The sequence below is a fragment of the Strix aluco genome, chromosome 4 (genome assembly GCF_031877795.1).
Source record: "Strix aluco isolate bStrAlu1 chromosome 4, bStrAlu1.hap1, whole genome shotgun sequence".
Lineage (NCBI taxonomy): Eukaryota > Metazoa > Chordata > Aves > Strigiformes > Strigidae > Strix > Strix aluco.
In genome coordinates, this window is record NC_133934.1 from 46,956,815 (window position 1) to 46,973,017 (window position 16,203).

General features: G+C 41.9%; 1 protein-coding gene across 3 annotated transcripts in view; it reads right to left on the reverse strand.

The window, feature by feature from the left end:
• Positions 1-15,701, reverse strand: part of FNIP2 (folliculin interacting protein 2) — a 104,736-nt gene extending 89,035 nt beyond the window's left edge. For 2 of the 3 annotated variants that reach the window (XM_074822929.1, XM_074822927.1), the window contains exon 1: positions 15,335-15,701. In XM_074822929.1, the coding sequence (XP_074679030.1) occupies positions 15,335-15,429 (95 nt within the window). In that variant the 5' untranslated portion in view covers positions 15,430-15,701. The remainder of the gene's footprint in view (positions 1-15,334) is intronic. The other variant, XM_074822932.1, reaches the window with a different exon arrangement.
• Positions 15,702-16,203: the final 502 nt, after the last annotated feature.

Below are 16,203 nucleotides of genomic sequence, written 5' to 3' on the forward strand. Positions count from 1 at the left end.
CACTGGCTACAACACCCTGTTAATGGCTCTCATGTGAGCAAGTGTCATCTGACAACCCCTAGCAACCTCATATAGCTTAAGAGCAAATAAGAATCTGTCATCATTGCCATATGGTTATCAGTTTAAAAAAAAAAATCAACACCAAGAAACACACTAGATATTCTGCACTGTAATGCTTTTACTTTTAAGGACAAATAGTATTTACACTTGGCCAAGAGTCTGAAACTACTATTTTGAAGAGTTTTTTTAAAAAAGTAGAAGGAAAAACCACCACCAAAAAAAGGTTGTCACAGACATCAAGTTGGTTGAGGAGATTTTATAGCCATGTGCCTATTAAAACAATTTAATAGAAGTACTGATGACAAAAATGTCATAAAACACTTCTGACCAGGAAAATTCACGTTTTTAAACAGAATGAAGGAATCTGATGTTCTGTTCAGACTCAGGTAATTTCACTACAGAACTTCCCCATCCCTGCTTTAAAAAAAGCTATCCATACATGTCTGCTCATAATTCATGTATTACATAGCTTTTCCCCCATCAGTAAAATTTTAGACATTTTATAAGATGAAGCCGTAGTGCCATTTCCCTTCCAGATTAAAAAGGGAAAATAAACTCACGAATGGTCACGCAGAAACACAACAGTGGAGTTAGAAAACACAGTAAGATTTCAAAACCTAGTGAGTGCTACGTGCTACCTGCTAAATAGCACAGCACTTTTCTTAAAAGGATTTTGTAATCTCAGTAAACCCCAACCTCTAAACATTGGACAAAAGTCAAGCAAGGTTAGGCTGAACAACTTGCTCAGTTGCAGAGGGAAGCCTACAGCATTAAAAAAACGCTCAGTTTCAATTCCCAGAGTAGTGACAAGTACTAGACCACAATCAAGAAACAAGTGAAAAGCCTTGGCTTGTTCTCAAGTTATTCAAACGATCTAGGAGGGGGTGACTCCTAGCCATCACCTCACTGAGGAGGACTACTTTAAACACCAGTGTTCATAGCTACCTTTGAAGCGCGAATGAAACAAGCAACATATGGACAGGTTTCTACACTGAGCCTAAGATCAGCAATCGGTAGCCTTCACTTCTGTTCTATCTTCTTGCCAAACAAAAACCAAAACAAAATTCTGAAACATTCAGTTAAATGACCACAACATTGGATTTGCATCACAGACTAGAACTCCTGTAAGCTCACTAACTAGACATGCTTCACAACACTATCTCATCTGTAGATGAAGCTATCTGTAGAATACTATAAATCCCAAAATACCTCAGGAATTACCACTGAAAATCCACAGAACTGTTTCTGAACAACAACAAAAAAATGCAAACACACACATGGAAAATACCCTGAGTCCAAGGAGTAAATAATAGAGAAAATGGAAGAAAAAGTCCTGCTCTCCAGTAATCCTCTGGGAAGTAAAGTTTAACCAGTCTCTTTCTAAGCTATGTGACAGCATGTCACCTGCTCTGTTTGTAGGTCATTTCCTGTCCTTCATCTCCACTGCCAGACAATTGCCTAAATGATTTCAACTCAAGGTAATACTTTAGCAAGAAAATTTGGGGTGGAGGAAAGCGGAAATGTATACAATGGAGTTATCTAATTAAGAGTAATTTTATGTATAAGTTACAGCTGTCCACTAAAACTTACGCACTGTTTTCAAATCTAACAGAATATCTGCAGAGTCCCCTGTAAGGTTTTATTTTCCAAACAGCTTTTAGAAGCAGGCTAGAGAAACATACGAAAAGAGAAAGTTTGAACCATAACTGCTGTTTCAGTGAGCATTTATTTTTGCAAAACATACACTTAGCAAAACTGATACACAAAAAATGCCTATGACCCAGACAGTGTGAGTGCCAAAACACATGTTTAAAGGTGAAGTGGAATCTATTTTCAATTGCTTAACAATTAATTTCCCTCTTGTAGTCTGTTGAATAGCTTATGTAAAAGATGTAGGTTCCCTTCCTCCCTCCCAATTTGAAGTATTTACCCTGCATTGCTCCTCTTTTTAAAACCTTGAATATGGAAGAGTTGTGCTGATGGCACACCACATTCTTTTTCCAGGATGATCTAAAGTAGTCCTAATATGGTAAAGCACTATTAACCTCAGATGAACCACCTTGTTCAAGCATGATACATAGTTACTAGTTTCACACAAGTTAGGCGGGATACATTGCAGATTAGTCATGCAACAAGTGAAGGAACACGGTACTTGCAGCACTTGTGTCACAGTTTAGATTTTCCTGTAGAAAGAGTTCTTCTAGTGGAGAAAAATAAAGTTCTCTGTATCAGATCACTGTACAGAAAGGTTACTTTTTTAAAAAGATAATTCTATATGTTACTGTATGAAAAGTAAAACAACAGTGGATATATTTGTTCGCTGAAAAGTTAGAATTTCACAGATTCCCTGCTTAGGAAAAGAGAATATACTGGATTTCTGCAAGATGGTAAGCATTTTTCATCATCTTTGTTGCTAGAAAGCAATACCATCACACACATGCACAAAAGATGACCACAGAAACCACACACACCTGATAGAGGCTAACAAACAGATCTGTACAAGTTAAAGTCACTATAAATTGCACACATCAGCTTTCCACAAGCATCAAGAACAGCCTATTAAACCAGTGTTTCACAACTCTGCCAACTTCAGTAAGTTTGGATTCACTGTTCATTGGCTTATCTACAAGCCAGAAGTTTGGGAGCTAGGTTTCATAGAGTGTCTCAGCGATAATGTAAAAAAAACCCAAAACACCCTAACCAAACAAAAAACCCAACAAGAACAATGTGTTTGAAGTAGTACCATAAACGGCACAGGGACAGTGCTCTCAGTTCCTGGCTCCAGAAATGGAATTCCTCATTAACAAAGAGAAGAGCTCAAGACTTGTAATTGCACAAAAAAAGTGCAAATATTTAATTGTGTTTTACCATTTAGAAAAGTGTGCTTATTTTTGTTAAACTAGGACTTTAAACAAAGAACGGTAAAGTATGCTATAAGGTTAGAACCCTAGATCCATCACCTAGTCCTTTCCTCGGCACAGAAAGCCTTACTTAGTCTTAACCAACTTTCCCCCTTCCATCCCACTTTCCCCCCTAGCCTCCATAGCTTCTAACAGCTAGGAGAGCTCAGCTGATCTAAATTAAGTTAAATATTTTTCAGAAGATTTTCATAGCAGTAATCTCTATTATTTCGAAGAACTGAAGGTTTACTTGCTAATTTAACACTCTTCAGGGTTTGTGGTGGGGAAGGGTGTCCTGTTTATCTTTTTTAAGGCACCTCCAGGAACCAATCTCCCGCTTTCACTGGAGCCAAACAGGTTGAGCCAAACGGCAGCAGCTGGATGGGAGCAAGTGGTGCTTGGTCCAGCATCTCTGCTGAGCACTGGGGCGCAGGCCACCCGGCCAGCTGGGCCTCCCCACCTCCTCCGGCACGCAGCACTGGGTCTTGGCTAATGCATCATTCCCATGTCACTTGTTCCAGCGGCGCCATGTGACTGGGCCAGCGTCCAGGAACACAGCTACTAAATACAGACACTGCCAAGGCACGTCTGAGAACTGCCTCTGCCAGAAAATTAGATGAATAGAAATCTCTTATCCTACCAGCTTTACTGCTTCTGCCTTTCCCTACCTTCTCTTGAGCAGAATGAAGAACTACACATTGTACATCTGAAGGAGAATTCTGAGCAATAAAGCAAGGCAGAATCTGGTATTTATAACACTGTACCAGCTCTTGTTGCATTTCAACGCTGTATGAAAGTACTGAGGGATCTCAGACCTTAATATCTCCTACATAAATGAACAGGCCAGCACAGACATCACCACCACACCTTTGGGGTGGTATCCCGAGGCATGGGTTTGGTTGCCTGCTCTTTCCTGTTCCTTCTCCCTCTTCTGTAAAGTCCTATTTTTAATTTTTATTTTTTTTTATTTAATAAGAAAATGTCTGTATGCAGCTTTCAAGCCTCTGTTCAAAGGAGTAGTTTTAGAAGATGAAAATAAAAAAACATGACTAAGAAACAATATAATTTGACATAAGTAAATACATATTAAACTGACAGAGATACGAGCAACGTTTGATGTTCAACATCCCCCCTCCTGATTTTTTTTCTACTTAGCTGAGAAATACTCCTTTTGCTAAAACACACACAAACACCTTCATTCAAAGTAACTAAAAACACCTGCATATTAAGAGAAATAATTTCTTTACAAATTTCCTCCACTCCTGCTATGAAAAGGCTATGTTCAAAAGAAGGCTTTGTAAACTTCAGAGGATGTGGAATTCTCTCTCAAACTTTACAGTCAAATTAAGTTTAGGGTACTCTCTCCAGGGGTGCAGAAAGCACTGCAAATCCCCTCCTTGTCCTAGTGCTGAACACACACTCCCACCACACAACAGAACGCTCTGGGGCCAGAGGCAAGTGCTACCTAGGGACTCCACACCCTTCTTCCAAGGGAAATTCTTTCAGAAGAGGTCAGTTTCAACTAATCCAAAAGTGCATATTCAACAGTATGATTTCACTAAAAAAAAATAATTAAAAGTTACCTGGTTCTAGGTGCATCCTCCCAAATTCATAATATATGAAAATCAAAGGTATCAGATGTGGTACTCTAGCAGTGCTGAGAGTTGAAGCAGACAAAAGTCTTCTTGATCAGCTAACATAATATTGGTGAGCCCTTTGTAAATGGTTATGTTAAACTGTTTTAAGAGCAAGACTGTCTTTGATTCTTTTGAAATAGAGATTGTAACTGAAAAGTTAAGTCTGCAGTAATCAGGAAAAGAATGAAGAGAAACTAAGTATGTTGAATATTTATGAAAATTTACTGATTTATCCAACTGGCAAGGATATTGGAAAGGACACATACACGAGAAGCCATGCTTGATCACCCAAAAGTTGCTATAGCATGAACAGCAAAGTCCATTGCCTCTGTCTAGATGAATGCCAGGAAATCCTGTCTTAGATTGAAGTGATAACATGGACGGATATAACGTCAGCTCCAGCATTTTTCACTTGTTATAGCCAAAAATGTTTTGCTCCTCTTGTTGTTGTTATAATAATTTGTCTGTTCCATCCAAAACACTTTGCTTAACCCTCTCTTGTAGACAGCATGGAAGGTAGCTTTCCAGTAACCAGCACCGAACTTGAAGCCTTACATACATTTATTTTCAAGTCTCACTAGAAAGGGAAGGAGGAGCCATGTCTTAGGACCCTGTACAGAAGATCAGGGTAATTAAATCACTCATACCATAATACCTTCTCAATGAAAAAGACTACACACAAAACCAACTAAACAAACCACAGTCCTGCAGCTGACTGGCATGGGCAAACGTAACCTTGCTGCAATACACTATGCAAGAGTTACATTCTGTTTACTACCAATTGCGTAGGACTTTGAATGTATAAATAGTCATTATGTTATGAAATAGCCTCCTCCTTAAAGCAGACCAACCGCTCTAACTACTCACATAGGATCCTAAACATTTTCTCAAAAATACTGGTATTGTATTAGACTTTAAAGTTTATACAGCCAGGTTTATACATAATTACAGTTGACCACACCCAGTAACATGCTAAGATTTGGCTGCCAAGTAGCAGTCTGTCAGTCATGAAATATCCGGACAAAAATCAAAGAAAAAAAGCCAGTTGCAACCACGTCATGCAATAGGAAAATGCTTCACACATTGAAGATTCAATGTAGAAACAAATTAAAGTTTCAGTCGGTGAGCTTATGTAGCAATTATCTATTCAGACAAATTAGAAACCTTTCTCCTCATGAGAAGGTAAGAATTGGTCAAGCTCCCTCAGCGTCCCCCAGTAAAACACTGCATAAGAAAGTCCTTTATAATGGATCTGACTTTCTCCCAAGATGAGTCTACTAGAGTAGACTCACTAGGAGCTGCCTTAACAATTACAGATTCAGGACAACTTCATTAAAAAACAAACAAACAAAACTCTCACTTTCTTTTCTAGTCAAAACAGGGCCCAAGGATCCAACTCTAATGAAGTCTATACTCTAGCCAACTTTTAGCGCTTCAGTAATGCAAACGAAAAGCCACTGCTTCAATCAGATTTCTAGTTCACATGTCAACACCACATTCAATACAAATACACAATTATTTCTTTAAGCAGTAAACAACGTTTAATTCAGAGGTTCAAGTCATCTCTGACATTCTACCCAGGTGGTTTTTTAAGTAAAAACAAAGAAATCAGGCAGATGGAGTATCAATGTGTACACAGGTTCATTGAATTGACTGATTGTTTCAAAAACCCATGTCCACTACAAAATACAGTGTTCTTTTCTCATTTTCCTCTCCATTGCATACCTACCCCTAGACCCATTATCCAGTTCAGCTATACACAGGCATTTTACAGTTACCAAGTGCTACCATAAAGTGACAAACAGAAAAAGCTGGTTTTCAAATATGCATTATTTTACTAGTTCCATTCAAAAGCATTCCCAAACATACTCCTGTCTGTAAGACTGCACACAAGAACTTCTTAACATAAGAACTTTAGTATCCGAATTGTTTCTGAAATAAACTGTACTCTGATCTAGTCCACAGTGGATGACTGACTTATACCCTTGGGTCTCCAAATACTGAAGTCATCAGGTGTTACTCACCCACTCCAGAACTTAGAATCATACGTGAAATTGTTTTAGAGCTTAGTAAGCGCTGTATATCCGCAGCCAGGTGTCATAAATATCTTTATAATCAGAGAGGGTTAATTTTTCCAACTCTTTAACTTGATGTGATTCAGAAACTCTCTTAACAGTTGGTAAGGCAGAGGTTGGTACTCCTGAAGCTGTTTGAACTGGATACCATGTGAGAGCAGCCTTCCTCCAGGCTAAAAGCCAAGATCGAGTAAGAGCTCAGATGCATGTCACTACAGTTGTCTGCCAAGTGAACTGAAGTAGTTACAATTCCCAGCTCTTTATTCCAATCTTCTCAACACAGCTGAGGACTAGAACACATGAGCCCTCCATAACCATTTCTGCATGAAGTCTGGCAGCTTAACACAAACTACTGCAAGAGATGGTTATATCACTGACCTTTACACAGACATGACCTAGGAAGACTCCAACACTCTCTATTCTATCAACACTACTATAGAAGTGACAAATGTCCAGTCAATAATCAATTTCAACACAGCATGGGAAAATGCAATAGCATCTTGTACCACTGCAGCCATTTGCCAAGACCTGAGCCTTAATACACATGGACTAGCCCCACTGCTGTGCAGCTGGGCAAAGTGATTTCTGCACCTAATTTGCTTCTTCCTTGTGCCTGCACCAGAGGTTACTAACTTTCCTTACCAGCAGATTAACAGGTCTCTGTCCAGCTTGTTTAACCCTGTCATGTTAAACAATCCAGGACTTTAGAAACAAAAGGCCCATGATCTTTCCTACAGTAGGATTTGTCTTAAAAAGCACAACACGTTTTAGAGAGCAAGTTAGAGAGCAGAGTGTTAAAGGCAAAGAATTTAGAAGGTCATTTTGTGGGAACATGAAAGGAAAGGCAAGGAAAGATGACAGAGACAAGTACTCAACTGATCAGCAATAGCTGGACAAGCTCATGTACCTACACAGGAAAACAGAAGACAGACACAAAAATTTGTCTGAACATTAGCCAATTCCTTTGAGTTGTAGATTTTAAAAAAATTCCATAACTGTCTTTTCCAGACCACAGAGCACTTTTAACATTACAACATTAAATTGTGCAAAAAGATCCATGTTCAGTGAAAGAATAAGAATTTAAGAATAACCTGCTTAGAACTATCTATTCAACAGTTTGTAGATCACTCTCTCTGGGGATTCCTTCAAAAACATAATCTAACATACACTGCTCAGATTTTCTGTACCCCTGAAGCTGTACATTCATACACCCAGCCTCAAAAGTTGTGCAGTTCAAGGTGTCAGATATCTGGATTCAGAATTCAGTGCAAAGACCGCAGAGAAATCCATACCACTGAGTTCATTAAAGCCACTGTTTTCTTTCCTAAAAGTCAGTAAACTTAATGACAATAAAAGCTAAGAGCTCTCATTGTAAGAAACTTCCTGACTTCATTACAAAATATTAAAGTACTAAAGTGTTCAGATTTCTAATTTGAAAGTGTTAATACCAAATTCAGCTTATTAGCACCTCTATTAGAAAAGTAAATATTGTCAGATTGTTTACTTAATACAGCTGATTTCATTAGCATGTGTGAAACTCCACTGAGCACCTTGGAGGAGAAAAGTTGAAGTGTATTGCATTGAGGTGAAAACATGCTGCAGAGAAAGCTCCATACCGATTCAGTAATTACATCACACGCAGTTGAAGTTTCACTTCAGCGCAGTCTATGGAAGGAAAATCATGAGTCAGTTTTAACAGCAGCAAGTGTGATGTAAAGACCTCATGCCCATTTATCAGTACAATTCTAAGAATCTCACCAATATCCAGGAAGCATGCTGACTCACAAAACAGATATTTTGGCTGTTGGTCATGTAAAAGCACCCATACTTGCCCTAATTGTAGTGGGGAAGGCACAAGCACTATTACTGAAACTCCTAAGGTAGTCTTCTCGGTGCCTCAAGAATGCTTTGCCTTGCACTCTGCGAGGGAGCTTGTTTTGTGACCTCAATCTTGTATATAAAAACATGACATTGCTAAGGTATCTGAGTGACAAACGCATAAAATAGGGCAAATGGAGTGAGGCAAGAAAGACAGCAAGCACTGTTAAGGTGAGGAGAAAGAACAAAGAACCTGGGTCTGAAGATTAAGAAGTGGAAGCAGAGCACACACAGAGGAGTTGATTCACAACAGGTAAAGGTGAACAACCACGTCCATGCCTGTCAGTCAGATCAGTAGTAATCTGAACACTATCGCAGGAAGTGAAGGCAAAGGTGGAGACAGACACATTTGCTGTCTTCACTCAATTCAAAGTCCTCCTTTTCTTGCTTATTCTCTCTAGCAAGCCTGTTAACCACCATCTTACAGAATTGTATTCCTCACCTTTTGCCTAACAAGTGTACTCGTGGAAACCCTTACATAGCAAATACTGATAATTAGGATAGCATAAGAACGTTCTTCTTACAACATTTTGTCTAAGCAGCATGCAAGACAGCATGCTCTTAATCAAGGGCGTACTTAGTAGAGACAACTGCTGGCAAATATAACATCCAACACGTGGCTCTAAAACTCAGTCTTCTCTTCAGAAGCCATCCCAAATATCACTAAGGTGCAAAGTAATTTCAAGATTTCATCTACAATGAAAGCGTATGACTGTTAGTGTCAGAAGGAATACCTAAAGGAACAGCTATGTCATCAAGGTTTGTGGCACACGAAGTCAGTGTTAGTCCAAAGAATTCTCTTTGCAAAAGAAGTCCTCAGCAGCTTGAATATTACTGAAATGCCAGAACAAGAAATAAATCGCTTTTATGAAAACAACTACTCAATTTTCTGGCCCCTCTGAGTCCAGCTATTTTATCACATCTACTCTCTCCAGGCTTTCGGTCTGCTGTTATTCACTGTTCAGACCAAAGCTCAGCTAAAGGTCACTACCATGCACTGGAACACCTACATAACAAAATGTCAAAGTGGGATGACATGATGACTAATGATTACAAAATTTTTGTCAAACCTCTTCCATTTTCCTTTCATCTCAGGTTTTAATAAAGCTATTCTGCTACTTCAACTAAGTTTACATAAGAAAGATTACTCAATTACATGAAGCCAGGCTCTACTGCCAGTAAAGCTCTGCATCAGCTGTTAAAAAGTTTCTCTACAAATTCAGCTTTTATGAATGAATGACCACATTTTTCAGCCCCAAGCAGCTCTATTTTCTCACTCACATCAACAGACAAGTATTCCCCTACCAGTATTAGCATCATTGCTTTAGATTGTAGTGTATTCTGCTTTAAGTTGTGCACCAACAAGGGAAGGTAGCTCCAAGGCTTTCTGTTGCTATTCCCCAAATCACGTTCTGCTGAGCATAGTATGTGGCAGAGTACTCACCTACTCAGTTTTGGACATGTAAACAGCAAAAGTACCCTAAGAATAAGGAATCAAGAACCTGCTATCCATCTGTGCATCAATTCAAGAATCAGGTGTGTAGGAAATAAACTACTAGCTGGTTTTGCCACATAGATAAGTTACTTGTAAATCAGAAATAAGATAACCCACTGGCAAAGCCAATTTGATCAGTCAGGCAAGAATGCATCTTTTCATGGAATTAAATAACCAAGGTACATCCATTCCTCTCCAAACATCAGTAGCATTTCCACACAGTTTTTTAGCCACCTGTGGCAAAAAAGAAAGAAGAAAAAAGAAGGGGGTGTCTTTTTGCAACTTTAAGAGAGGATGAAAGTTATTGTCAGAGCAAAGCTAGAGGAAACCAGGAGGTTGTTCAGTGACACAAGTGTGTTTAGGGGAGGGGAAATCTAAACAACTTAAGAAGAACAGCCTTGGTTCTTGCAAAGCTCAAAATCCAGAGGACTTGAGGTCGGTTTGTTTTCCTTCAAAACAGCCTCAAGCTGAAAGCATGGTTTCCACGTCAAAAGACCATACTTTCAATCCCCTCCCCTCTGAGCTGTTTTCTTGAGTGAGATTGTAATAAATCTCTTTCTGCAGAACTTACTCTTTAGCTCTCATTACTGAGGAATGGCCAATGCCAGTGCAGAGGCACAATACTGCAGCTTAAGGCTCACCTTCAGCTGTCAGTGAAGAGGTATGTGGCTTAGACTTGCTGTTGAACCTTCTCTGTCTCCATGCTCAGATCTGGCCCTGGGCTGCATCACCCTTTCTACTGCATATAAAATAGTGATTCTCTTTCAAATGCTTTTTGAAGGGTTTGTAGCCAGATGTTTAATAATACTTCCATGTATGAAGATGTACGTGGGTGCTCAGTAGCGTTATTGCTGTGTAGATGTCTACAAAGCTGCAAGAAGCTCAAGAGAAACCCAATTAAGCTACAAGAATTTACTGAGGAGTGTTTCATTTTAACAAAGATATAATAAACTGACATGCAAGCAGACTCAAAGCTCACTACTGCCTGCTTTCCTTTTTCAGAAGGTGGAACACTGCCAGGCTGGTAATAAATGCTGTGAAATAATGCTTAGCGAGTAGGATCTCACCAAGCATTTCAGCGCTATGACCAAAGGAATTACTAGTATCAGCTGCCAAACAAATGATCTCATATACCAAAGCTAACAAACTGTTACCAGATAGATATCCTGCAGTTACAACATGACATCCGCTCCATTACAGACACCAGAAGGAGCAGCTGATACTTAAAGCTGAAAACAGCCCGTTTGCAAGTTTCAGACACAGCTGAAATAACACAACCTCTTTAATAGAATCTACATAAAATGAAGTTATTCCCTGTTTTACAACATTCCTTCAATAAACATACCAATATCAAAGAAATTTCATCAGAGGTTGCAATTCAGAAACTACATATTCAGCAGTAAAAGCAGAGTCTTCCACAAACTCCAAGGCACTGCTTTTTGTTCTTACATCTCTGGATATAGGTACTTCATTAAAAAACCCCAAAACTATCAAAACCAGAAATTAGTGTGAAAACTTAGCCCTCAGTTTAAGGGTAACATCAACCCTTGACATTCAAAAGTACAGAAAAGCACTGATGTGAAATCTCATTCTAGAATCAGATAAACACAATTATAGAGGAACTGCTACAAATTTAAGCACAAACGATATATCTGCAAGCCATATCCATGTTCTCAGAGCCATCCCCAACACCTTACTCAAATATATGCTTAGCACTTGAGACAGTCTAGTCTTGAGACACGTGCTTATAAAATACTCAATCTTTAAAATTCATGGGGAATAGGATGCTTTGGTCTTGCAGTAATAGCTATCATTCTACTGAGCACATGACCCTGGTAGCACTCCAAAAACCTGTACAAACTACTCTAAATCAATCTTACAAAGGAAGTAACATCTGATAAGGAAATAAGAAATATCAGGGGAATTTAGCCACATAAATACACATTTCTCACACACAAAGTAATTAGGATTTCCCCAGACCACTAGAGACTAAAAAGAAATATAGTGAACCTCGGTCACTCAAATGTCTCTGTTAAAGGGTATGTGTGTGTGTAGATACACATATATTTTTATGTACGCATTATACACATACATACACAAACACATATACAGATATTTTTAGTTAAGGGAAGCAAAAAGTGGTAGTAACAGAAACCAGAAGCTGAAGATCTGTGTACAAAACTGCTTAGAACAAATACAATATCATGTCACTAATACCCATCTGTTCTCCAGCTGGTTTATAATTTCTCTTTTTAAAAAAAGAACTAAGATATTCTAGAATTCTAACTACTATCCTTCTACCACTTCATGCTTCTATTATTTTGAAGGGAGGCACAGACCAGCAGGAAGTCCTACCATCCTAATAGCTCTATATTAACATCTACACCTCATGTTTACTTTCTCCTCACCAAGCAAGTAAGGGTTGTGTTTACATGAACATGTAGTGCAGTCCAAGAGGCCTAAGATCCACTGAATGAATTAATTCATGCTAAGGACCTGACACCCACACTGTACGTGTCCTGGGGTTTTACTTTTGACCAGCTGTAGCCTGGTCCCAGGGACTGAATGCCCATTAGTGGTTGGAACACACATTCTAATTTCATTCATTCCAACAGGAATCCCATTTACGCACCAAAGCCACTTGGCTATATGAGCCAAAGTGCTGTAAGTGGAGACAATTGAGGGGTTTTCTTTAAAAGGGCACTCCTGATCCAAATTAAGATGTTAATGCTCATGCACCCAAGAAACTATTTCCTGTGGCTCAGCTACAGGCACCGTGTCTCTCTCTTTGAAGCTGTGCCAGCTCATCCTGGTAAGCAGCACAGACCTTGTAACTTGCTGTTTTCTTCAGAGCCAAAGAGAGGAAGCAACACCAACATTAGGTCAAGATTTAGCTCCCGTAAAGGAGCGAGGGAAACAGAACAAGCACACGCAGTACTTGTTACAGGTAAACCTCAAGCCTGGTTGACAGCCCTCTGCAATAGAGCCTCTCCTGGTGTTCCCGGGAAGACTAGAAAATGCAAAGCTTCCTTACACTGTACTTGAAAAAGTTGTCAAATTAATTTGAGGAGATTTTTGGTGATTCTGCTATTGTTCTGGGTAAAGAGGGTGCGTGAATACACTTAGGCTTTCAAGACTTCCATAACAATTCAAAGTCCAAGGATACTGATTGTTGCTGGTCTTACAGGGCCACTTAAGAGCTATACACAGCAAAACATACCGAATGTGGAGGGACCTTACTAACCAAAACATGAAGAGGGAATAAAACTAACAAATCCTAAAAATATAGGCTTGCAATTAGAGCAGAAAATGATCCTGCCGCTTTGCCTCTAAGGGTGACCAGCAGCATATGCTTAATACAGAAGCTACCAGAGGATTAAGTCTTCCCTTTTACTTGGGTCCAATCACATCTCTCCATTCAAACAGAGATTACTGTTCAACAGAAAGTCTACTAAAAACATGGTAGTAGAGCTTCAAAGACCCAGTAAGTATGCTCCTGCAGGTATCAACAGATGACTAGAAAGAAAGAAAAAGCATCACAGCACACTTAGAAGTCATAAGGAAGAAGCTTAAAGCAATATTAACAGGGAAAAAAACCCACAAAATGCTTCAAATAACTTTATTAACCTTAAGTTTGCCAAAAACCTAATCAGATAGCAAGGGAATGGGGGAAAATAGGGGATAAAAAGTGATGGGTACCTACAATAGTATTTTAATTATAACAGTTTTTGTTTGAAGTGTTATATCACTTAAATGTTATTCAAACTGAAAACCGAGTGTGGAATAACTTACCTAAGGAATAGTAAGAACAACACACATACAACCTCTAACCTCACAAAATACTCCAGATGGAGCAATCTTACTGATTTTAATGAGGGACACACTACTGTGCAAGCAATCTGTCTTCATGGAGATCCTCAACAAATCCATTAACCTTAAAAATAGAACTAACAGCATTGTTCTGTGATACAGAGTACTTGATAAGATTTTAAGTACACGGCAAAATAACAGAATTGGGAATTGTCACGCAGTTTAAATGGGAAAACATATTTGTTTTCTTTTAAATAAGTGCTACAAAAAATAACCAGCAAATACAGCATATAGACTTTACAGCCTCCTTAAATTCACCAGCCCCATTCTCTGGTATGAATGCAAAGCCAGTACTACGTCCTACCACTTTCAATGGAATCAGTTTGTAACCCAAATACCCTAATGTCATTTTGATGTTGCTCCATTTTTCACCATGATCTTGCAACTTTGGGCACACATATGGCCATGGCCCACATAGACCATCTTTGAAAGCTCAATGGCTCCATGATTGTGATCTTTCATACTTGGCGCTATAGCACTTTGTGCATCAAGGTATCTTCTACCCCGCTCCTTTACCACTAAGTTTCTTCATTGAAAGCCCAGATTCCAATTCAATACTGTATACTACCTGATCACAGGACTAGTCATGCCGAACCAAAAAAAAAAAGACACAGAGCTTACCAGACACACATGTGATAGTCACTGTGCTCACCAGGGCCAGTTTGGTCTTGTGAGCAGAACAGATGCTGAAAGTAACAAAGCTCTAAACCACCAGCCTGAGCAAAATGCTGTCCCCGAGGGTTTAGAAAACAGTAATAATTCCATATTATATGAAGATTACATATTCGGGCCCTAAAGTAGCAATAGCTACTAAACCTCACCTTTAAGGGTTTGCAATACCACAAGCTGAGAAAGTAGTGAAAGGTACCTGATGCTCAGTGGGTCACCAGACTATACACGTGTATTTAGGTCACAACAATTAAGCTATTTTTTGATTTCCCAGTGCTGATGAGACCTGAACACGAGTTATCGCAGCAATCCCATACAAGTGCAGGGAATGAGAAGGCCTGGCGCCTCTCCCCCTGTGCTGCCGAGGGGCCGGGCGGGGAGGGGCCCGCGGCTCCCTGCCGTGCCACCGCCAACTTGGATATAAAATGGCTGAGAGATCCACCGAGAGGGAAAGGCGGCAGAAGAGCCACCCCGGCGCGGCGGTGTGTCTGTGTGTCCCCCACAGGGGTGACCCCTCCCCGCGGGCTGCTCCTCCCGGCCCCTGCGGAAACTTCGCGGTGGGGGATCCCGCGGGGGCTGCGGCTCACACCTGCGCCGCGGCCCCTCAGCAGGCGGCCGCGGGCAGCGCCGGTCGCGCTCCCCGCCGGCCCCTCCCCGGCAGCCTGGCCGCCCCCGCCCCCGCGGCGGCCCCCGGGGCCCCTGTGGAGCCGGCTCCGGCGAGCCCGGACCCGCCCTGCCCTGGCCGCTCACCTGAAGGCGGGCCCCTCCCCGGGAGCCCGGCCGTGGGGGGCCGCCGCGCCGCCGCCCCTTTTGTTGAAGAGCTTCTGGAGCAGGGTAGGGGCCATGCTGCCGCCCTGCCCCCGCCGCCGCCCCGCACGGCGGCGGCCCCACCGCGCCTCTCGCAGCGGCTCAACGGGCGACGAGCGGCGGCGGCCGCGGCAGCATCCCCGCCGCCGCGGAGCCGCCCAGCATTGCGCGGAGGCGAGGCGAGGGGAGGGGAGGGGAGGCGAGGCGAGGGGAGGGGAGGGGAGCTCCGGCCCGCTCAGCCGCGCCGCTCCCGGTGGCCGCCCGTCACCTGACCGAGGGGCCGAGCGAGCCCGCCCGCCCGGCGGCGCTGACAGCTGCCCGCCCGCCCGCTGCCCGCCGGACGGGGCACGGCACGGCACGGCACGGCGCGACGGGGACGCGAACGCGCCGCGCCCCTCCGGCGCTCCCCATTGGCTGCGCGGCGCTCCCTGCCCCGCCCCCAGCACGTGGTAAGGCGCCGGGGCAGGCTGAAAGGACCAAGGGCCCTGCCCCGCGCTGGGCGGTGGCAGCGGGTGACGGCGGCGGGGGGCGGCGCAGAGAGGGGCGGGGGCCTCCGCGTGCGCCGGGGTGGCCGGGTGGGCCTGTGCGCGCCGGCGGGTACGCACAGGTACGGGTGTTTGTGCACATGTATCGCCCGTGTGTTATCTAGCCGTAGCAATAAGCATGCGCATATACATATATTTATAAGGTATAATTTACAATAGGTTTCTCTATGTAGGTGTGCACACACATACACGTGTACATGTGCGTCCCCTGCATATCACACATGTCAACCACGTACCTGTGATTTACAGCAACGTTTTCGTGCGCTG